We start from the raw sequence: 23,665 nt of genomic DNA, 5'->3' as shown, positions 1-23,665 counted from the left end.
GGGAGTGTAGGGCGAGAGAGAAGAGAGAGACAGAGGAGAGAGGAATTGACGACTGCAGTCCTTGGTTTCCAGTGAGAGAGAGAAGAGAGAGAAAGGAGTGAAAGACATGAGAGGAGAGGAGAGGAGAGGAGAGGAGAGGAGAGGAGAGGAGAGGAGAGGAGAGGAGAGGAGAGGAGGGGAGAGGAGAGGAGGAGAACAGAACAGAGGAGAGGAGAGAGGAGAGGAGAGAACAGAGGAGAGGAGAGGAGAGGAGAGAGGAACTGACTACTTCAGTCCTTGGTTTCCACTGAGAGAGAGAAGAAAGAGAGAGGAGCGAGAGAGAGGAGAGAGAGGAGAGTCTGCACATGCCGCTCATCATAAGTGCAGGCAGCAGTAAAAAAAAATACCATGTGACTGGCTGGCTGACTATTTAACCACTTCCTACTCCCAGCCAGCCCTGCACACACCCACTCCCAGCCAGCCCTGCACACACCCACTCCCAGCCAGCCCTGCACACATTTTATAGATGACATCACCGAAGTCGAGGATCGGTAGGATGGTCAGTTTTACGAGGGTATGTTTGGCAGAATGAGTGAAGGATTCTTTTTTGCGATATAGGAAGCCAAATCTAGATTTAATTTTGGATTGGAGATGTTTGATGTGAGTCTGGAAGGAGAGATCTTGATTGAAAACAGCAGAGGTGTATTTGGAGGGCGAGTTAGTTAGGATGACATCTATGAGGGTGCCCGTGTTTCCGGATTTGGGGTTGTACCTGGTAGGTTCATTGATAATTTGTGTGAGATTGAGGGCATCAAGCTTAGATTGTATGATGGCCGGGGTGTTAAGCATGCCCCAGTTTAGGTCACCTAGTAGCACGAGCTCAGAAGATAGATGGGGGTCAATCAATTCACATATGGTATCGAGGGCACAGCTGGGGGCAGAGGGAGGTCTATAGCAAGCGGCAACAGTGAGGGACTTGTTTCTGGAAAGGTGCATTTTTAGAAGTAGAAGCTCGAATTGTTTGGGTACAGACTTGGATAGTAATACAGAACTATGCAGGCTATCTTTGCAGTAGATTGCAACACCGCCCCCTTTGGCAGTTCTGTCTTGGCGGAAAATGTTATAGTTAGCAATGGAGATTTCAGGGTTTTTGGTGGTTTTCCTAAGCCAGGATTCAGACACGGCTAAGACGTCCGGGTTGGCAGAGTATGCTAAAGCAGTGAATAAAACAAACTTAGGGAGTAGGTTTCCAATGTTAACATGCATGAAACCAAGGCTTTTACGGTTACAGAAGTCAACAAATGAGAGCACCTGGGGTGTGTGAGTGGACTTCCCGTTTTCTGATTGACTCGTGTCGATTTCAAAGAAACACTTTGCCTGTCGTTCATGCTGAAAATACGAGTAAATCCAATGAATTAGCTATGGATCTTTCAAATATTTGCAGTAGAAGAGAACAGGAAGTGCCATTTTGACAGAGTGACTGTCTTTCTGGTGAATGTGCATCCCCCCCACACGTTATCTCAAACAATCATGGCTAGGCAAGATTCTGTATTTTCTCCGTGGCTTAACAGAATCGGGATTTGACATTTGTTTACAGACTCCGGATGAGTTTGTTATTAAGGCCTTTATGTTCAAAAGATGCTTTTGGATGATTTTTTGGGGGTGGGACTTGCATTACAGTATTTCCTTGTTTATACATGGTTAATTTACCAGACTCTTTCTTTGTATGAATGGTAACTAACCTTGGTGTAGCTTACTGTTACTATTTTATTGGTTTCCTATTTATGATATCAACAGTGTCTGGTATGGTCGTTTCATATCAACATCAGGGATAATCTATCCCTGGACTGTCCATACTTTAAATATGTAACTAAATCAAGTCAACTGTGGGTATTGTTACTATTTGTGCCAGAAGGGCATTGGCCAGAATCGAACCCACGTCGATACGGTAGGCCTATATGCTGAAGGCTGCGTTCCTAAACGCTAGACCAACTCAGGCCGCAACTGACCTCAAATTCGACAGTTCTTTCGTAACCGTAGGATACACTTGACACTTGAATGTTGTAGCCTAGTGGAGACCAATATCTATCTCGTCTGAATTTTATGATACAGCAGGAGAATTCTCAGCGACAAACGAGTGATCAAGTTAAGGTACGACATCTGTACATTTCAATCCATTCTCTCTGCAACAAGGCAGTCGCATTCCCACCAGCACACACCAAGAATAGCTGGGACACAATGGATGTAACTCTGAATCTAACCCAGGCCCTATTTACACCTAACCCAAGCCCCGTTTACACCTAACCCAGGCCCCATTCCCACCACACACACCATGGGACAAGAATAGCTGGGACACAATGGATGTAACTCTGAATCTAACCCAGGCCCCATTCCCACCACACACACCATGGGACAAGAATAGCTGGGACACAATGGATGTAACTCTGAATCTAACTCAGGCCCCATTTACACCTAACCCAAGCCCCGTTTACACCTAAGCCAAGCCCCGTTTACACCTAACCCAAGCCCCATTTACACCTAACCCAGGCCCCGTTTACACCTAACCCAGGCCTCATTTACACCTAACCCAGGCCCCATTTACACCTAACCCAGGCCCCATTTACACCTAACCCAAGCCCCATTTACACCTAACTCTGACCCCATTCACACCTAACCCAAGCCCCATTTACACCTAACCCTGACCCCATTTACACCTAACCCAGGCCCCATTTACACCTAACCCAGGCCCCATTTACACCTAATCCAGGCCCCATTTACACCTAACTCAGGCCCCATTTACACCTAACCCAGGCCCCATTTACACCTAACCCAGGCCCCATTTACACCTAACCCAGGCCCCATTTACACCTAACTCAAGCCCCATTTACACCTAACCCAGGCCCCATTTACACCTAACTCAAGCCCCATTTACACCTAACCCAAGCCCCATTCCCAGCTGATGGTCATAAGAACCTCTTGAGATTTCTCTATCTTAACACTTTAGAAGACAAAATAGACTAGATTTAGTATAACTTATATACATCAAACTGGATATTGCTGCAGGCATGCCTTCTAACTAGTAGAGCCAGTATTGATGTAGGTTCACTGGTTAGTTGGAATTATTGTTGCTCTCTGCCTCTGCCCTTTCTCTGGGGACTGATTTGCTCTGCTGCTTCTGACTGGATGGTTAGATAGCTGTGTGTGTGTGTGTGTGTCTGTGTGTGTGTGTGTGTCATAACCACTAACTCCTGCACGCTATCCTACAGAGGAAGCTATGATAAGCCCCTGTATTGTGAAAAGGGTATTGTACATGGCTTCTGATGCCTATCATTATGTAAACAGCAATAAGTAAACAACAACAACAACAATGACATAAACGTAATGATGGTCTCTTTGGCTGCAAAGCTGCAAGTTGTGAAAAAAAAGCCTTTGGTCATGTTTGTTTTAACAGCGTGTGGGGAGAGAGGAGAGAGAGGGAGGAGGGGGAGAGAGAGGGAGGAGGGGGAGAGAGAGAGGGAGGAGAGAGAGGGAGGAGGGGGAGAGAGAGGGAGGAGGGGGAGAGAGAGAGGGAGGAGGGGGAGAGAGAGGGAGGAGGGGGAGAGAGAGAGGGAGGAGAGAGAGAAGAGGGAGAGGGTGAGAGAGAGGAGAGGGGGTGAGAGTAGGGAGAGAGAGAGGGAGGAAAGAGAGGGCGGGAGGAGAGAGAAGGGGGAGGAGTTTGTGGCGGGAAAGAGAGTGAGGAGAGAGAGGGGGAGAGGGTGAGACAGCTCATCATGATGGTGACTGCCCAGATAGCTCAGCTTCAAACATTACAAGGTCAAATAAACACACACACACAAGCACACACACACAAACGAGTACACACACACACGCACGCACGCACGCACGCACACACACACACACACAAGCACACACACACATTTTTAATACTTGTGTGCTGCAGTGTGTTTGAGAGAATCTATTCATTGGTTCACCTTCAGTTCATGTAGAGAGCAAAGAGATAGATGTCTGGCTGGCTATCTGGATGTGTGGCTGTCAGTCTGGCTGTATGGCTGTCTGACTGGTTGTCTGGCTGGCTGGATGTGTGGCTGTCAGTCTGGCTGGCTGGCTATCTGGATGGCTGGATGTGTGGCTGTCAGTCTGGCTGGCTGGCTATGTGGATGTGTGGCTGTCAGTCGGCTGTATGGCTGTCCGGCTGGTTTTCTGTCTGGCTGGATGTGTGGCTGTCAGTCTGGCTGGCTATGTGGATGTGTGGCTGTCAGTCTGGCTGGCTGTCAGTCTGGCTGGATGGCTGTCTGACTGGTTTTCTGTCTGGCTGTCTGGTTGTCTGGCTTGCTGTCTGTCTGTCTGTCTGGCTGTCTAATGTATATTTAATGCTTAAATCCCAGCTTAGAAATGTTAATGTGTTATTTAATGCTTAAATCCTTAGTTGAAACAATAATTAAGCGGTCGTCTCACATCTGTTGAGGTGAGAAGCTGAGGGATCGGGAGAAATGTAACCACGCTGATATTCCTAGACAGAGCTATGGATGCATGGACTAACCATTCATAATATCAACGTTATAGTTGTAACCATGTTATAAGGCTATACAGTGTTTGTTTACATTTACGTTGTTTACAAACACTGGAGTTAAACAAGCTTCTATTTTGGGGTTCTGATGGAGTGTGACAGATGAACTAAACTGATGAACTAAACTGGCGGGGGGAGGTGGGCGGGGGGGCGGGGGTTGGTAAAGGTTAGCGTTTTTCATAATGAATCTTGCCCTGGACGGCAGCTCTTATAGAGTGGTCACTAGCTGGCACAAGCCACAAAGTCATCAAATCTGATTTTAAACCTAACCCTAACCTTAACCACACTGCTAACCATAATACCTAACCCTAACCTTTAATTAATAAGAACAAACTGCACATTTTTGTTTTCAAGAATTGTTGCAATAGCCACTTTTGACTATGCAGCTAGCCTGTCTAATAGCTTGGATTGTAAAACGTTTGTTAGCTATTTCAATTTTTTCTTCCACTATGACATTACAGAGTATTTTGTGTAGATCATTGAAAAAATTGACAATTAAATCAATTTTAATTCCATTTTGTAACACAAAAAATGTGGAAAAAATTGTTTATGAGCAGTCAGCAGTTCACACACCAAGTAGGACACTGTGAAGACAGGAAGCACTAAAAGTAGCAAAAAGACAATACTAGACCACAACAGATAAAGACAGCAAATATATTTACTTATCACTCTTGGAGATATCAGGAGTCCTCTAGTTATAGAATGAAGCATACTTATATACACTGGATGGAACCACGCCCTGTCTAATACAGCCTCTGATTACCAAAACAAGTCACAAATAACCCTGCCTCTTGATCCTGGTTGATGTGTCAACAACTATCTGCAAATGATGAGCAGTCGGCTGTTCACACACCAAGTTGGAAAACAGGCAGCTCTTTAAAGTAGATGGTTAGCAAAAAGAAACAACAGATAAAGACAATTAAAAAAAATATTTATCACTCCGGTATCCATAACTGTTAATGGGGTCTTTACCATTCTCCCTCGGTTAACCTTTGTGTCTCTTTCGGGGAGTAAACTAGTTTGTTGTCTTCTTTTACTAAATCAGAAGTTATTATCCTGGTTGACTTCAATTATGATTGGGAAATATGCAGGCGTCAGACAATCTAAAAGACATGTGTAATGATCTAAACCTACCCAGCTGGTGACTAAGCATACACGGCCAAACCCTAGTGATCCTTTAAAGTCAACTCTGATTGATCTTATTCTAACGAATACACCAGTGAAATATGTTTCTAATGGTGTTTTCGACCAAGAAATTAGTGACCATTGCCAAGTTCTTTGTAGTTAGAGATGTGAGAATACAAAAATCTAAGCCTTGTGTGATCACAAAGAGGACCTTTAAAAACTTAAATTAACAGTTTTTTTTAACATTATTTTATTTTAGTGACCTTTATTTATTTCAGCTATCCCTGAACCTGATTTAGCTTTCAGACTTTTTTCCCCAGAAAAATGCTCCCTTCAAAAAGCTAAGGGTTAAAGGAAGATGGAATGCCTGGTACACTCTGGGGATTATCAAAAGTCATTCATAAAAGAGATGATGCTTGGGTCAAGGCTAGAACTGGTAAAAGCTTTAAAGCAGCTGAGGAATCATTGTGTGAGACGAATCTGAAAGGCAAAATCTGATTATTATGTAACCGCTCTTTCAGATTGTAATGGGAAACCGGCTAAATTCTGGAAAAATCCCTGAAGGGTGCTCCCTCCTCCTTTCTGCCACAACAAATGAATTCAGACACTGGCCTCATTACGGACAAAAATGCCATCATTGATGCATTTAATCACCATTTTGTTTCTCTTTGAATTAACTTCTAAGCTTTTTCACAATGATACTGGGCTGGATGCTGATAGGGGAATCTTGCTTAATGATCAGAGAAATGATAGTCAAAGGTTTTCTTTTCGTTTACATACAGAAAAATAAGTCATATGATGCTTTGCTAGCAATAGACAACAATAAATTCACAGGGGCTGACCAATTGGATCCCAGTCTGCTTAACTGTGCAGTACCCATCATGGTTGGCTCAATAACTTGTTTTATTTTTGCAAAACGGAAATACATGTTGTTTTTAAACTCTCGTTGGAATGTTTCAGATGAACTACATGTTCACTCATTAGATGGTTCTCCAATTAAACGTGTTCCCGCATGTAAATACTGAGGCATTTTGGATTGATGTCGATATGATGTTTAAAAACGAGCTGGTTAAGAAACTATGATTTAAAGTTAGCTTTTTTCTCTACAGAAACAGATGGTGCCTTTCTCTAAGCAGATTATTCAAAGATTTACACACAGAGTCCATGCAACATATTATGTGTTAAGCACATTTGTACTCCTGAACTTAACCAGGCTTGCCATAACAAAAGGGTTGAATATTTACTGACTCAAGAATGACTGAAGTTTTTCATTTTTTTTATTAATTTGTAAAAAAAAACAAAAAAAAATTAAAACATAATTACACTTTGACGTTATGGAGTATTATGTGTAGGCCAGTGACACACAATCTCAATGTAATACATTTAAAATTCAGGCTGTAAAAATGTGTAAAAAATCAAGGGGTGTGATAACTTTCTGAAGGCTCTATATTCAGTGTGTGAATTCCAAAAAACACAGTTATTAAAAATGGAAAATACACTATTTGTTGTTTTGTCATGTATTGTTGTATTTCTTTGCATCTTGGGACAGTATAAAAGTACTTAGCTAGCTACCATCCCATAGACTACAATTCAAATGAACTGTGACTGTCTCGTCCATAGATGTAGGGAGAAAAATCACCCCCTTCATTCCTTTTTGTTGTTACTCCTGTTGAGTCCTCCACATTTGGGCATTTGGGGTTCATGGTCTCTGATTGGCCCAAGGTCAAGATGTTGGCCACTGACAAGGATTGCGATTTTACAAGATGAAACAGCGGTTACTTGAGGTAGTACAAGTAGATAGTTATTAAAGTGACTATAAATAGATGACAACAGAGAGTAGCAGTGGTGTAAAGAAGGGGGTGAGATGGAGGGGGGGGGGGTGCACTGCAAATAGTCTGGGTAGCCATTTGACTAGATGTTCAGGAGTCTTATGGCTTGGGGGTAGAAGCTGTTTAGAAGCCTCTTGGACCTAGACTTGGTGCTCCGGTACTGCTTCCCGCCCGGTAGCAGAGAGAACAGTCTATGACTAGGGTGGCTGGAGTCTTTGACAATTTTTAGGGCCTTTCTCTGACACCACCTGGTATAGAGGTCCTGGATGGCAGGAAGCTTGGGCCCAGTGAAGTACTGGGCCGTTCGCGGTCAGAGACTGAGCAATTGCCAGGCAGGGATGCAATTGGTGCAGCTGTAGAACCATTTGAGGATCTGAGGACCCATGCCAAATCTTTTGAGTCTCCTGGGGGGGAATAGGTTTTGTTGTGCCATCTTCACAACTGTCTTGGTGTGCTTGGACCATGTTAGTTTGTTGGTGATGTGGACACCAAGGTACTTGTAGCTCTCAACCTGCTCCACTGCAGCCACCTTCAATGAGAATGGGGGCGTGCTCGCTCCTCCTTTTCCTGTAGTCCACAATCATCTCCTTTGTCTTGATCATGTTGAGGGAGAGGTTGTTGTCTTGGCACCACACGACCAGGTCTCTGACCTCCTTCCTATAGGCTGTCTTGTCGTTATCGTTGATCAGGCCTACCATTGTTGTGTCGTCAACAAACTTAATGATGGTGTTGGAGTCGTAGCTGGCTGTGCAGTCTTGAGTGAACAGGGAGTACAGGAGGGGGCTGAGCACGCACAGGGGATCCTGTGTTGAGGATCATTGTGGTGGATGTGTTGTTACCTACCCTTACCACCTGGGGGCCAGCCAGTCAGGAAGTCCAGGATCCAGTTGCAAAGGGAGGTGTTTAGTCCCAGGGACCATAGCTTATTGATGAGCTTTGAGGTCACCATGGTGTTGAACGCTGAGCTGTAGTCAATGAACAGCATTCTCACATAGCTTTTCCTTTTGTCCAGGTGGGAAAGGGCAGTGTGGAGTGCAATGGAGATAGCATAATCTGTGGATCTGTTGGGGCGGTATGCAAATTGGGGTGGGTCTAGGGTTTCTGGGATGATGGTGTTGATGTGAGCCATGACCAGCCTTTCAAAGCACTTCATGGCTACAGACATGAGTGCTACGGGTCGGTAGTCATTTAGGCAGGTTGCCTTTGTGTTCTTGGGCACAGGCACTATGGTGGTCTGCTTGAAACATGTTGGTATTAAAGACTCGGACTGATGTGGTGTACTCCTCAATGCCATCGGAGGAATGGAACATATTCCAGTCTGTGCAAAACAGTCCTGTAGTTTAGCATCTGCTTCCTCTGACCACTTTTTTATTGATCGGGTCACTGGTGCTTTCTGTTTTAATTTTTTGCTTGTAAGCAGGAATCAGGAGGATAGAATTATGGTCAGATTTGCCAAATGGAGGGTGAGGGAAAACTTTGTACGCGTCTCTGTGTGTGGAGTATTGGTGGTCCAGAGTTATTTTCCTCTGGTTGAACATTTAACATTCTGATAGAAATTTGGTAACACGGATTTAAGTTTCCCTGCCTTTCAGCTCATTAAGTGCTGTCTTAGTGCCAGCATCAGTCTGTGGTGGTATGTAAACAGCTACAAAGAATGCAGATGAAAACTCTCTCGGTAGGTAGTGTGGTCTACAGCTTATCATGAGATACTCTACCTCAGGCGAGCAATAGCTCGAGACTTCCTTAGATATTGTGCACCAGCTGTTGTTTACAAAAATACATAGACTGTCACCCCTTGTCTTACCAGATGCCGCTGTTCTATCCTGCCGGTATATTGTATAACCAACCAGCTGTATGTTGATGTTGTCGTCATTCAGCTACGACTCCGTGAAGCATAAGATGTTACAGTTTATAAAGTCCCGTTGGTAGTTTAATCTCCCGCGTAAATCATTGATTTTATTGTCCAAAGAATGTGAGGATTTATTTGAACGCCTATGAATTCTCCACTACGAATTCTTCACGCAGATCACGGGGATCGGGGCCTGTTCCCGAGGAAGCAGTGCACCCTTTGCGTCGGGCTCGTCAGAGTCGTAAAAGTAAAAATAGGATTCTGCTAGTCCTTGCTGAGTAATCGCAGTCCTGATGTCTAGAAGTTATTTTCGGTCATAAGAGACGGTAGCAGCAACATTATGTACAAATTAAGTAAAAAATTAAGTTACAAACAACGCAAATCCTCTCCGGTGCCATCTTACATAGTACCTATCGGCAGTCAAGAGAAGGAACAGTCTTCCACTGTGATCAGTACCTATCGGTAGTCAAGAGAAGGAACAGCCTTCCACTGTGATCAGTACCTATCGGTAGTCAAGAGAAGGAACAGCCTTCCACTGTGATCAGTACCTATCGGCAGTCAAGAGAAGGAACAGCCTTCCACTGTGATCAGTACCTATCGGTAGTCAAGAGAAGGAACAGCCTTCCACTGTGATCAGTACCTATCGGCAGTCAAGAGAAGGAACAGCCTTCCACTGTGATCAGTACCTATCGGCAGTCAAGAGAAGGAACAGCCTTCCACTGTGATCAGTACCTATCGGTAGTCAAGAGAAGGAACAGCCTTCCACTGTGATCAGTACCTATCGGCAGTCAAGAGAAGGAACAGCCTTCCACTGTGATCAGTACCTATCGGCAGTCAAGAGAAGGAACAGCCTTCCACTGTGATCAGTACCTATCGGTAGTCAAGAGAAGGAACAGCCTTCCACTGTGATCAGTACCTATCGGCAGTCAAGAGAAGGAACAGCCTTCCACTGTGATCAGTACCTATCGGTAGTCAAGAGAAGGAACAGCCTTCCACTGTGATCAGTACCTATCGGCAGTCAAGAGAAGGAACAGCCTTCCACTGTGATCAGTACCTATCGGTAGTCAAGAGAAGGAACAGCCTTCCACTGTGATCAGTACCTATCGGCAGTCAAGAGAAGGAACAGCCTTCCACTGTGATCAGTACCTATCGGCAGTCAAGAGAAGGAACAGCCTTCCACACCCTAGTTACTCCTGTGTATGTAGTCACTCTGGATAAGAGAGTCTGCTAAATGACTCACTACCTTAGTGGCTCTAGATAAGAGAGTCTGCTAAATGACTCACTGCTGTAGTGGCTCTGTATAAGAGAGTCTGCTAAATGAGTCACTAGTGTAGTGGCTCTGGATAAGAGAGTCTGCTAAATGACTCACTACTGTAGTGACTCTGGATGAGAGAGTCTGTTAAATTACAAATTAGTGTTAGGAGGCCCAGGGTTATAGGACCAGGGTTATATGGCCAGGGTTAGTGTTAGGAGGACCAGGGTTATAGGACCAGGGTTATAGGGCCAGGGTTAGTGTTAAGGAGACCAGGGTTATAGGACCAGGATTAGTGTTAGGAGGACCATGGTTATAGGACCAGGGTTATAGGGCCAGGGTTAGTGTTAAGGAGACCAGGGTTATAGGACCAGGGTTATAGGGCCAGGGTTAGTGTTAAGGAGACCAGGGTTATAGGACCAGGGTTATAGGACCAGGGTTAGTGTTAGGAGGACCATGGTTATAGGACCAGGGTTATAGGGCCAGGGTTATAGGGCCAGGGTTAGTGTTAGGAGGCCCAGGGTTATATGACCAGGGTTAGTGTTAGGAGGCCCAGGGTTATAGGACCAGGGTTAAAGGGCCAGGGTTAGTGTTAGGAGGACCAGGGTTATAGGGCCAGGGTTAGTGTTAAGGTGACCAGGGTTATAGGGCCAGGGTTAGTGTGAAGGAGACCAGGGTTAGTGTTAGGAGGACCATGGTTATAGGACCAGGGTTATAGGGCCAGGGTTATAGGGCCAGGGTTATAGGGCCAGGGTTAGTGTTAGGAGGACCAGGGTTAGTGTTAGGAGGACCATGGTTATAGGACCAGGGTTATAGGGTCAGGGTTATAGGGCCAGGGTTAGTGTTAGGATGACCAGGGTTATAGGACCAGGGTTATAGGACCAGGGTTAGTGTTAAGAGGACCAGGGTTAGTGTTAGGAGGCCCAGGGTTATAGGACCAGGGTTAGTGTTAGGAGGACCAGGGTTATAGGACCAGGGTTAGTATTAGGAGGACCAGGGTTATAGGACCAGGGTTATAGGACCAGGGTTAGTGTTAAGAGGACCAGGGTTAGTGTTAGGAGGCCCAGGGTTATAGGGCCAGGGTTATAGGACCAGGGTTAGTGTTAGGAGGACCAGGGTTATAGGACCAGGGTTAGTATTAGGAGGACCAGGGTTAGTGTCACGAGGACCAGGGTTATAGGGCCAGGGTTAATGTTAAGAGGACCAGGGTTATAGGACCAGGGTTAGTGTTAGGAGGACCAGGGTTATAGGACCAGGGTTATAGGACCAGGGTTAGTGTTAGGAGGACCGGGGTTATAGGGCCAGGGTTATAGGGCCAGTGTTATAGGACCAGGGTAAGTGTTAGGAGGACTAGGGTTATAGGACCAGGGTTAGTGTTAGGAGGACCAGGGTTATAGGACCAGGGTTTGTGTTAGGAGGACCAGGGTTATAGGACCAGGGTTGGTGTTAGGAGGACCAGGGTTTGTGTTAGGAGGACCAGGGTTATAGGGCCAGGGTTAATGTTAAGAGGACCAGGGTTATAGGGCCAGGGTTAGTGTTAGGAGGACCAGGGTTATAGGACCAGGGTTATGGGACCAGGGTTAGTGTTAGGAGGACCGGGGTTATAGGGCCAGGGTTATAGGGCCAGGGTTATAGGACCAGGGTAAGTGTTAGGAGGACTAGGGTTATAGGACCAGGGTTAGTGTTAGGAGGACCAGGGTTATAGGACCAGGGTTGGTGTTAGGAGGACCAGGGTTTATGTTAGGAGGACCAGGGTTATAGGACCAGGGTTGGTGTTAGGAGGACCAGGGTTTGTGTTAGGAGGACCAGTGTTATAGGACCAGGGTTAGTGTTAGGAGGACCAGGGTCAGTGTTAGGAGGACCAGGGTTATAGGGCCAGGGTTAGTGTTAAGAGGACCAGGGTTATAGGGCCAGGGTTAGTGTTAAGGAGACTAGGGTTAAAGGACCAGGGTTATAGGACCAGGGTTAGTGTTAGGAGGACCAGGGTTAGTGTTAGGAGGACCAGGGTTATAGGACCAGGGTTATAGGACCAGGGTTAGTGTTAAGAGGACCAGGGTTATAGGACCAGGGTTAGTGTTAAGAGGACCAGGGTTATAGGACCAGGATTAGTGTTAGGAGGACCAAAGTTATAGGACCAGTGTTAGTGTTAGGAGGACCAGGGTTATAGGACCAGGGTTATAGGACCAGGGTTAGTGTTCGGAGGACCAGGGTTAGTGTTAGGAGGACCAGGGTTATTGGACCAGGGTTAGTGTTAGGAGGACCAGGGTTATAGGTCCAGGGTTAGTGTTAGGAGGACCAGGGTTATAGGACCAGGGTTAGTGTTTGGAGGACCAGGGTTAGTGTTAGGAGGACCAGGGTTATAGGAACAGGGTTATAGGTCAAGGGTTAGTGTTAGGAGGACCAGGGTCAGTGTTAGGAGGACCAGGGTTAGTGTTAGGAGGGCCAGGGTTAGTGTTAGGAGGGCCAGGGTTATAGAACCAGGGTTATAGGACCAGGGTTAGTGTTAGGGGGACCAGGGTTTTAGTACCAGGGTTATAGGACCAGGGTAAGTTTCATGCTTTAGGACAGAGGAAGGAGTTCGAGGAGAATGTGGTGTATGTGTGGTGGGGGGTGATGGTGTATGTATGTGTGGTGGGGTGGGGGAGTGTGTTTGTGTGGTGGGGGGTGATGGTGTATGTGTGGTGGGGGGTGATGGTGTATGTGTGGTGGGGGGAGTATGTTTGTGTGGTGGGGGGTGATGGTGTATGTGTGGTGGGGGGGGAGTATGTTTGTGTGGTGGGGGGTGATGGTGTATGTGTGGTGGGGGGAGTATGTTTGTGTGGAGGAGGGTGATGGTGGTGATGGGGTGATGGTAGTGATAAGGTGATGGTAGTGATAAGGTGACAGTGGTGATGGGGTGATGGTGGTGATAATGTGATGGTGGTGATGGTGGTGATAAGGTGATGGTGGTGATGGGGTGATGGTGGTGATAATGTGATGGTGGTGATGGTGGTGATAAGGTGATGGTGGTGATGGGGTGATGGTGGTGATAAGGTGATGGTGGTGATGGTGGTGATAAGGTGATGGTGGTGAAAAGGTGATGGTGGTGATGGGGTGAGGGTGGTGGTAGGGTGATGGTGGTGATGGAGTGATGGTGGTGATAAGGTGATGGTGGTGATAAGGTGATGGTGGCGATGGTGGTGATGGGGTGAGGGTGGTGATGGGGTGAGGGTGGTGATAAGGTGATGGTGGTGATAAGGTGATGGTGGTGATAAGGTGATGGTGGCGATGGTGGTGATGGGGTGAGGGTAGTGATGGGGTGAGGGTGGTGATAAGGTGATGGTGGTGATAAGGTGATGGTGGTGATGGTGGTAATAAGGTGATGGTGGTGATAGTGGTGGTGGTGATGGTGGTGATGGTGGTGATAAGGTGATGGTGGTGATAAGGTGATGGTGGTGATGGGGTGATGGTGGTGATAAGGTGATGATGGTGGTGATAAGGTGATGGTGGTGATGGTGGTAATAAGGTGATGGTGGTGATAGTGGTGGTGGTGATGGGGTGATGGTGGTGATAAGGTGATGGTGGTGATGGGGTGTGGGTGGTGATAAGGTGATGGGGTGATGGTGGTGATGGTGGTGATGTGGTGATAAGGTGATGGTGATGATGGGGTGATGGTGTGATAAGGTGATGGTGGTGATGGGGTGATGGTGGTGATAAGGTGATGGTGGTGATGGGGTGATAAGGTGATGGTGGTGATAAAGTGATGGTGATGATGGGGTGATGGTGGTGATAAGGTGATGGTGGTGATGGGGTGATGGTGGTGATAAGGTGATGGTGATGATGTTGTGAGGGTGGTGATGGTGGTGATAAGGTGATGGTGATGGTGGTGATGGGGTGAGGGTGGTAATGGGGTGATGGTGGTGATAAGGTGATGGTGGAGGTGGTGAGTTTCTGCATGGTGGTGATAAGGTGACAGTGGTGATGGGGTGATGGTGGTGATAAGGTGATGGTGGTGATGGTGGTGATAAGGTGATGGTGGTGATAAGGTGATGGTGGTGATGGGGTGATGGTGGTGGTGATAAGGTGATGGTGGTGATGGGGTGATGGTGGTGGTAAGATGTTGGTGGTGATGGGGTGATGGTGCTAATACGGTGATGGTGGTGATGGGGTGATGGTGGTGGTGATAAGGTGATGGTGGTGATGGGGTGATGGTGGTGGTAAGATGGTGGTGGTGATAAGGTGATGGTGGTGATGGGGTGATGGTGGTGATAAGGTGATGGTGGTGATGGGGGTGATAAGGTGATGGTGGTGATAAGGTGATGGTGGTGATGGGGTGATGGTGGTGATAATGTGATGGTGGTGATAAGGTGATGGTGGTGATAAGGTGATGGTGGTGATGGGGTGATGGTGGTGATAAGGTGATGGTGGTGATAAGGTGATGGGGTGATTGGGTGATGGTGGTGGTAAGGTGATGGTGGTGATGGGGTGATGGTGGTGATAATGTGATGGTGGTGATAAGGTGATGGTGGTGATAAGGTGATGGTGGTGATGGGGTGATAAGGTGATGGTGATGATAAGGTGATGGTGGTGATGGGGTGATGGTGGTGATAATGTGATGGTGGTGATAAGGTGATGGTGGTGATAAGGTGATGGGGTGATGGTGGTGATGGGGTGAGGGTGGTGATAAGGTGATGGTGGTGATAAGGTGATGGTGGTGATGGTGGTGATAAGGTGATGGTGGTGATAAGGTGATGGTGGTGATGGGGTGATGGTGGTGGTAAGATGTTGGTGGTGATGGGGTGATGGTGCTAATACGGTGATGGTGGTGATGGGGTGATGGTGGTGGTGATAAGGTGATGGTGGTGATGGGGTGATGGTGGTGGTAAGATGGTGGTGGTGATAAGGTGATGGTGGTGATGGGGTGATGGTGGTGATAAGGTGATGGTGGTGATGGGGGTGATAAGGTGATGGTGGTGATAAGGTGATGGTGGTGATGGGGTGATGGTGGTGATAATGTGATGGTGGTGATAAGGTGATGGTGGTGATAAGGTGATGGTGGTGATGGGGTGATGGTGGTGATAAGGTGATGGTGGTGATAAGGTGATGGGGTGATTGGGTGATGGTGGTGGTAAGGTGATGGTGGTGATGGGGTGATGGTGGTGATAATGTGATGGTGGTGATAAGGTGATGGTGGTGATAAGGTGATGGTGGTGATGGGGTGATAAGGTGATGGTGATGATAAGGTGATGGTGGTGATGGGGTGATGGTGGTGATAATGTGATGGTGGTGATAAGGTGATGGTGGTGATAAGGTGATGGTGGTGATGGGGTGATGGTGGTGATGGGGTGAGGGTGGTGATAAGGTGATGGTGGTGATAAGGTGATGGTGGAGGTGGTGAGTTTCTGCATGTGTATACAGTACAATAGACCACGTGTCATGTGTTTATCTCATTTAACATGTAGCAGGGTGTCACATGTTCCATTGTCATGCTTAGTGTGTGTGTGTGTGTGTGTGTGTGTGTGTGTGTGTGTGTGTGTAGTGGCGTGGTGGCAGTGGGCAGATGGCACTCTCTCTGGGGAAATCAAGAGGGTAAATCTCTCCATTTAGTGGTGTCAGAGAGAGCCAGGGCTGGAGGGCTGAGCTGCTCATTCAGCACCCCCAGCAGGGTGACCTGACACAGGCCAAGGAGAGGGAGGGGTGGAGGTGGAGGTGGAGGTTTATAAATCCCACTATCTATGACCCACACATGCGTCTCTCTCTCTCTCTCTCTCTCTCTCTCCTCTCTCTCTCTCTCTCTCTCTCTCTCTCTCTCTCCCTCTCTCTCTCTTAGTGTGTTAGTGTGTGTGTATTAGTGTGTGTGTGTGTGTTAGTGAGTGTTGTGTGTATGTGTTAGTATGTTAGTGAGTGTGTGTGTGTGTGTGTTAGTGAGTATGTGTGTGTTTGTGTGTGTGTGTGTTATTGTGTTAGTGTGTTTGTGTGTTAGTGTGTGTGTGTTAGTGTGTGTGTGTGTGTCTGTGTGTGTGTGTGTGCATGTGTGTTTGTATGTGTGTTGTGTGTTGTGTGTGTGCATGTGTGTTTGTATGTGTGTTGTGTGTTTGTGTGTGTGTTGTGTGTTTCAACCCAAGTCCTTAATCCTGTCTGAACCAAACAACCCATCTGGATCTGAACAAATAAATAAGAAGAGGCTGTGCCATCAATAAAGACAATGACGCCACAGCAAATTAACGAGGCACTATAGCTATTATCATGTATCCATTGTAGCACTGCTGATATCCAGCTAGCTGCCGTGATCCATATTTCATTAGACAATGCGGTAGCATGTCTGTCTACAAGTGTTGTGTTCTGATATAGACTATCAAAATAAAGAAAGATAATCTCCCAGCAATTTAAATGTGTATTTATCAACGTTTCGGCATCACTGTGCCTTCCTTTCTGATATAGAACCAAACAAATATACTCTACCTCTAATTTGTTGTCAAGGAAACTGAAAAACGAGAGAGAGAGAGAGAGAGAGAGGATGTCGGAGTGAGGTAGATGGATGTGGAGACGGGAGGAGTGTGAGAGAGGAGAGGGAGAAGGGGGAGGGAGGCTCGGCTGGCTGGGGTCATAATGCATGTGATTCCAATGGCAATATGATGCTGCACTCTGGCGCTGTGTTACTAGGACAGCAGCGGAGAGGACAGAGAGGGGTGGTGGGCCGCAAAGCAACACAATATTTATTTATTTTAAAATCCGTTGACGGATACAAATGTCTAGATTGATTGATGGATTATTAATCGTGTATCATGCACCACATTTGTAAGACTATCGTTTAAAGGATATCGTTGTGCTGCCAGAGGAAAAATAATTTGCTGCTTGGATGCTGCTAATATCAGCCCTGCGCTTGACCCAGTGAGCAGAGGATGCTGCCGCCGCTGCTGCTGAACCGATGCTGTCATTACGCCCGGTGCTCTGACGACCAGGGAGGGCCATCCCGACTGCCTTTCCCCGTTCACAGCCATTTAACCTACATATTTTAACCTATATATATATATATATAATTTTTTTAAATGTAGTCTCGCTGTCTGTTCTTCGGTGGCAGACAGAACACCCGGGGATTGCTTTAGAAATAGGAATACAGCCCTAACTGTGGCTCGGTCCCATCGCCTAGGTTCTTATTCCGTTGCGATTGGGAGATTCTGTCTCCCGTTCGGGTTTTTTTAATGACTGGATTTGTGTTTTGCTGCGCTATGTACATGGATAAAACCAGTGTGCTCCGGGGTAAGTCTATATAGATTGATTTATTTGCCATCATCCTGTGTTCTTGTTGTGCATTCTAGCGTCCCCCCCTTCCCCCCCATATAAATAGCGCAGTTAATATACGGATCAATATAGCCATTTGCCCGCAGTGGATGTGTGCTTGGCTACGTGTAGTAATGCGTCGAGGAGTCGACCAGATGAGAAGGAGGAGGGAGCATACCGTGCACCCATGTTGCTATAGGTGATGTGATGTATGCAGCAGAAGTGGAAACGGTGTCAATGATTTATGGAGCATAGTCAGTGCTGTAGGGGTGCGTGGAGAAGTGGGTATACTCTAATTTTGGCTAAAATTATCCAACGAAGGAATGACACTCTGTGTGAACAACTGGTAGTCCTATATGGCTTAGTTTGATAGAGCATGGCATGGCATGGCGCTTGCATTGCCAGAGTTGCGAGTTTGATTTCAGAGGCTACCCAAAGGGTGAATTCGAATAGAGTGGGACATCATTTAAATTGGGACAGCTTAATCCTAACAAGAGAAAAACTATTGTTACTAAGCCCTTGCAGAGAAAGCACATGATCAAAATCACATCACTTCTTTGGTGCAACATCATGGAGGGGGCCAGAGCAAGCTTCAAACGTTTGGGTAGTGCTATCAGGGAACCTTGAAAGGTCCTTAATCCTAACCTTAACCATTTTACATTTAAACTTCAATGGGGTCCCAAGGATCTCGAACAGCAACTACCAATATCGTTCCCAAATGTGCGGAAGGTCTGGTGGTCCAACGCATTGAACTTGGCCTTCGTTAGTCAATACAGAGTGCTGGGAGAATCATTACTCATTGGCTTAATCTACTAACCAATCATCACCCACAACACCTTCCCTTGTCTTGTGTAGCTCCTTCTTATTGGCCGACGTCTTGGCTGTCTTATCGGTCCAACGTCTTGGCTGTCTTATCGGCCGACGTCTTGGCTGTCTTATCGGCGACGTCTTGGCTGTCTTATCGGCTATGTCTAGGCTGTCTTATCGGCCGACGTCTTGGCTGTCTTATCGACTGACGTCTTGGCTGTCTTATCAGCCCGATGTCTTGGCTGTCTTATCAGTCCAACGTCTTGGCTGTCTTATCGGCCCGATGTCTTGGCTGTCTTATCAGCCTGATGTCTTGGCTGTCTTATCAGCCCGATGTCTTGGCTGTCTTATCAGTCCAACGTCTTGGCTGTCTTATCGGCCCGATGTCTTGGCTGTCTTATCGGCCCGATGTCTTGGCTGTCTTATCGGTCCAACGTCTTGGCTGTCTTATCGGCGACGTCTTGGCTGTCTTATCGACTGACGTCTTGGCTGTCTTATCGGTGACGTCTTGGCTGTCTTATCGGCCCGATGTCTTGGCTGTCTTATCGGTCCAACGTCTTGGCTGTCTTATCTTATCGGCCCAACTTCTTGGCTGTCTTATCAGCCCGACGTCTTGCCTGTCTTATCAACCTGACATCTTGGCTGTCTTATCGGCCCAATGTCTTAGCTGTCTTATCAGCCCGACGTCTTGGCAATAAAGAGATTATGTTTGTAACTCTTCTTCTTCTTCGTCTAGTTTTCCCCACATGCGCGACACACATCGACCACAGATTTTATGGGGTTGTCTTTCTTCTTCTTGGGGAAGCCATTAGCTAGCTAGCTATGTCCTTTGCTAATTAGCTAGCTAGCTAGCTATGTCATTTGCTAATAAGCTAGCTAGCTATGTCCTTTGCTAATTAGCTAGCTAATTATATCCTTTGCTAATTAGCTAGCTAGCTATGTCCTTTGCTAATTAGCTAGCTAGCTATGTCCTTTGCTAATTAGCTAGCTAGCGATGTCCTGTGCTAATTAGCTAGCTGGAAGGTAGGACCTGTTGTTTTTTCTCACTCAAGACCAGGGGGAATGGCTTCCACTAGATAACACAGCCACAAAGTCAACATTGGCTATATCATAAAAAGTCATGAAAACTAAAATGTGTGTTTGGTCTTAATTTAAGGTTAGGGTTAGTCATAGTGTTATCAGTGTGGTTAAGGTTAGGTTTAATGTTAGGGTTAGGTTTAAAATCCATTTTTATGAAGAGAAACTGTAGAAATGGGCGGAGTTTAGCCATAATTCTGACTGTGGCTGTGTTAACTAGTGACTACCAGGGGGGATGTTTTTGCTAATGTAGCCAATGTGAAATGGCTAGCTAGTTAGCGGTGGTGCGCTCTGGTGGCGTTTCAATTGGTGACGTCACTCGCTCTGAGACCTTGGAAGTAGTGGTTCTGCAAGGGCCTTTTGTGGAGCGATGGGTAAAGATGCTTTGAGGGTGACTGTTGATGTGTGCAGAGGGTCCCTGGTTCGCGCCCAGGTCGGGGCGAGGGGACGGACGTAAAGTCTATACTGTTACACTAACAATGGACATATCCTGATGACAAATACTTTACTCTGTGAGGTCACCCCCATATAATTATATGGTCCCACTATGACCAACTCTGAATGGTTGATATCCCAGGCTGATATGTGCTGTGTGTTCAATAAGCTGGAGACGACGTAACACCTTGATGAAAGCCCCCAACCTAAAGAAACACCTTGATGAAAGCCCCCCAACCTAAAGAAACACTAACCTTGATGAAAGCCCCCAACCTATAGAAACACTAACCTTGATGAAAGCACCCAACCTACAGAAACACCTTGATGAAAGCCCCCAACCTACAGAAACACTAACCTTGATGAAAGCCCCCGACCTACAGAAACACTAACCTTGATGAAAGCACCCAACCTACAGAAACACCTTGATGAAAGCCCCCAACCTACAGAAACACCTTGATGAAAGCCCCCCAACCTACACAAACACTAACCTTGATGAAAGCCCCCAACCTATAGAAACACTAACCTTGATGAAAGCCCCCAACCTATAGAAACACTAACCTTGATGAAAGCCCCCAACCTACAGAAACACTAACCTTGATGAAAGCCCCCAACCTATAGAAACACTAACCTTGATGAAAGCCCCCAACCTAAAGAAACACCTTGATGAAAGCCCCCAACCTATAGAAACACTAACCTTGATGAAAGCCCCCAACCTATAGAAACACTAACCTTGATGGAAGCCCCCAACCTACAGAAACACCTTGATGAAAGCCCCCAACCTATAGAAACACTAACCTTGATGAAAGCCCCCAACCTACAGAAACACTAACCTTGATGAAAGCCCCCCAACCTATAGAAACACAAACCTTGATGAAAGCCCCCAACCTATAGAAACACTAACCTTGATGAAAGCCCCCAACCTATAGAAACACTAACCTTGATGGAAGCCCCCAACCTACAGAAACACTAACCTTGATGAAAGCCCCCAACCTACAGAAACACTAACCTTGATGAAAGCACCCAACCTACAGAAACACTAACCTTGATGAAATCCCCCAACCTACAGAAACACCTTGATGAAAGCCCCCAACCTACAGAAACACTAACCTTGATGAAAGCCCCCAACCTACAGAAACACTAACCTTGATGAAAGCCCCCAACCTACAGAAACACTAACCTTGATGAAAGCCCCCAACCTATAGAAACACTAACCTTGATGAAAGCCCCCAACCTATAGAAACACTAACCTTGATGGAAGCCCCCAACCTATAGAAACACTAACCTTGATGAAAGCCCCCAACCTACAGAAACACCTTGATGAAAGCCCCCAACCTATAGAAACACTAACCTTGATGAAAGCCCCCAACCTATAGAAACTGTAACCTTGATGAAAGCCCCCAACCTAAAGAAACACTAACCTTGATGAAAGCCCCCAACCTATAGAAACACTAACCTTGATGAAAGCCCCCAACCTATAGAAACACTAACCTTGATGAAAGCCCCCAACCTATAGAAACACCTTGATGAAAGCCCCCAACCTACAGAAACACTAACCTTGATGAAAGCCCCCAACCTATAGAAACACTAACCTTGATGAAAGCCCCCAACCTATAGAAACACTAACCTTGATGAAAGCCCCCAACCTACAGAAACACTAACCTTGATGAAAGCCCCCAACCTACAGAAACACTAACCTTGATGAAAGCCCCCAACCTATAGAAACACTAACCTTGATGAAAGCCCCCAACCTATAGAAACACTAACCTTGATGGAAGCCCCCAACCTATAGAAACACTAACCTTGATGAAAGCCCCCAACCTATAGAAACACTAACCTTGATGAAAGCCCCCAACCTACAGAAACACCTTGATGAAAGCCCCCAACCTATAGAAACACTAACCTTGATGAAAGCCCCCAACCTATAGAAACTTTAACCTTGATGAAAGCCCCCAACCTATAGAAACACTAACCTTGATGAAAGCCCCCAACCTACAGAAACACTAACCTTGATGAAAGCCCCCCAACCTATAGAAACACAAACCTTGATGAAAGCCCCCCAACCTATAGAAACACTAACCTTGATGGAAGCCCCCAACCTACAGAAACACTAACCTTGATGAAAGCCTCCAACCTACAGAAACACTAACCTTGATGAAAGCACCCAACCTACAGAAACACTAACCTTGATGAAATCCCCCAACCTACAGAAACACCTTGATGAAAGCCCCCAACCTACAGAAACACCTTGATGAAAGCCCCCAACCTACAGAAACACTAACCTTGATGAAAGCCCCCAACCTACAGAAACACTAACCTTGATGAAAGCCCCCAACCTAAAGAAACACTAACCTTGATGAAAGCCCCCAACCTATAGAAACACTAACCTTGATGGAAGCCCCCAACCTATAGAAACACTAACCTTGATGAAAGCCCCCAACGTATAGAAACACTAACCTTGATGGAAGCCCCCAACCTATAGAAACACTAACCTTGATGAAAGCCCCCAACCTATAGAAACACTAACCTTGATGAAAGCCCCCAACCTACAGAAACACCTTGATGAAAGACCCCAACCTATAGAAACACTTACCTTGATGAAAGCCCCCAACCTATAGAAACTTTAACCTTGATGAAAGCCCCCAACCTAAAGAAACACTAACCTTGATGAAAGCCCCCAACCTATAGAAACACTAACCTTGATGAAAGCCCCCAACCTATAGAAACACTAACCTTGATGAAAGCCCCCAACCTATAGAAACACTAACCTTGATGAAAGCCCCCAACCTATAGAAACAGCTTGATGAAAGCCCCCAACCTACAGAAACACTAACCTTGATGAAAGCCCCCAACCTATAGAAACACTAACCTTGGTGAAAGCCCCCAACCTATAGAAACACTAACCTTGATGAAAGCCCCCAACCTATAGAAACACTAACCTTGATGAAAGCCCCCAACGTATAGAAACACTAACCTTGATGGAAGCCCCCAACCTATAGAAACACTAACCTTGATGAAAGCCCCCAACCTATAGAAACACTAACCTTGATGAAAGCCCCCAACCTACAGAAACACCTTGATGAAAGCCCCCAACCTATAGAAACACTTACCTTGATGAAAGCCCCCAACCTATAGAAACTTTAACCTTGATGAAAGCCCCCAACCTAAAGAAACACTAACCTTGATGAAAGCCCCCAACCTATAGAAACACTAACCTTGATGAAAGCCCCCAACCTATAGAAACACTAACCTTGATGAAAGCCCCCAACCTATAGAAACACTAACCTTGATGAAAGCCCCCAACCTATAGAAACAGCTTGATGAAAGCCCCCAACCTACAGAAACACTAACCTTGATGAAAGCCCCCAACCTATAGAAACACTAACCTTGGTGAAAGCCCCCAACCTATAGAAACACTAACCTTGATGAAAGCCCCCAACCTATAGAAACACTAACCTTGATGAAAGCCCCCAACCTATAGAAACACT

General features: G+C 46.2%; 1 protein-coding gene across 2 annotated transcripts in view; it reads left to right on the top strand.

The window, feature by feature from the left end:
* Positions 1-23,665, top strand: part of LOC109907104 (FYVE, RhoGEF and PH domain-containing protein 1) — a 151,343-nt gene that overhangs the window by 25,314 nt on the left and 102,364 nt on the right. Inside the window, exon 1 of one of the 2 annotated variants that reach the window (XM_031804220.1) lies at positions 16,650-17,840. The exons of the other annotated variant lie outside the window; for it this stretch is intronic. Within the exon in view, the coding sequence (XP_031660080.1) occupies positions 17,783-17,840 (58 nt within the window). The 5' untranslated portion in view covers positions 16,650-17,782. Of the gene's footprint in view, positions 1-16,649; positions 17,841-23,665 lie in introns of those variants that run through there. 2 annotated transcript variants of the gene reach the window in all.

Source organism: Oncorhynchus kisutch, linkage group LG24 (genome assembly GCF_002021735.2).
Source record: "Oncorhynchus kisutch isolate 150728-3 linkage group LG24, Okis_V2, whole genome shotgun sequence".
Classification (NCBI taxonomy): domain Eukaryota; kingdom Metazoa; phylum Chordata; class Actinopteri; order Salmoniformes; family Salmonidae; genus Oncorhynchus; species Oncorhynchus kisutch.
Note: the sequence above shows the minus strand (reverse complement) of the source record. Positions and strands in the feature narration are given on the sequence as shown.